Below are 915 nucleotides of genomic sequence, written 5' to 3'. Positions count from 1 at the left end.
AGGTTGACGTGACGTGATTGAATCAGGGAATCCGTGTGTCCACCACGGGAGAGGATCCTAATTGACTTTACATTGGCATTGTTTTCGTGGTGGCAGCACGTAATTTCAACCCATTACGTGCTGCCACCACGGAATGCGGTGTTAAGAGGTCGTGGTCATTTCACGTATTTCTGTGAGATCAGGTTGTTTGATTCTGTTTGATTAATGATTCTGACACTCATAGAGAACCACCAGTTTGCAAGTGTAAATTATGAAAAATAAATAATTGATAAATATTTAAAACTAACTGAATATATTTTGGGGGCTGTCAACGTTAACAACACACACACACACACACACACACTTTCATGGCTTTTAGTAGAAACTCACCATCTATAACAATGATTTCAATATAGTTGTACGACATAAATCTGGTCCAACCACACCTGTACCGTCCTGAGTCAGACTTTGTCAGCTGTGTGATGGTCACAAAGTATTGTACAGTTCTTCTTTCTATCCTCCTTTTAATGCTGTATCTGCCTTTCTTAACAGTGGAACCAGTTGTTTCAATGAGAATGTCATCTTGTTTACATTCTTCCTTACAGAAGAACTTCCTGGTGATCGTATCAGGAAAAGAGCAATCAACTGCTAGATCGTCTCCTTCAGTTCTTGAATAGACAATGGTTTGGGCGTTGATGAGACCAGTGTTTCCATCCTGCAGAGCTGTTGGAAAGATGGACAATCAGTAGTTAGTGCCTTTACCTCCTGATGACAGTGCTCTCTTCTTCACATTAAAAGAGAACCCCACCTAAAATAAGAATTCCATTATGTTATTGCCATGGTCTGGAAAGGTTCAATCAGTATCAGTGAACATGAGCTGCTCTCTCTCAAAGCCAGAAACCAGAGCTGCTCCAAAGGCAGGGCCCTCATTTATGA

General features: G+C 41.0%; 1 protein-coding gene across 1 annotated transcript in view; it reads right to left on the bottom strand.

Annotated features, from left to right (window-relative positions):
- Positions 1-414, bottom strand: part of LOC126402231 (uncharacterized) — a 12637-nt gene extending 12223 nt beyond the window's left edge. The window contains exon 1 of the mRNA XM_050064018.1: positions 370-414. Coding sequence (XP_049919975.1) covers positions 370-406 — 37 coding nt within the window. The 5' untranslated portion in view covers positions 407-414. The remainder of the gene's footprint in view (positions 1-369) is intronic.
- Positions 415-915: the final 501 nt, after the last annotated feature.

This window comes from Epinephelus moara, chromosome 16 (assembly GCF_006386435.1).
Source record: "Epinephelus moara isolate mb chromosome 16, YSFRI_EMoa_1.0, whole genome shotgun sequence".
In the NCBI taxonomy this organism is placed as follows: Eukaryota; Metazoa; Chordata; class Actinopteri; order Perciformes; family Serranidae; genus Epinephelus; species Epinephelus moara.
Note: the sequence above shows the minus strand (reverse complement) of the source record. Positions and strands in the feature narration are given on the sequence as shown.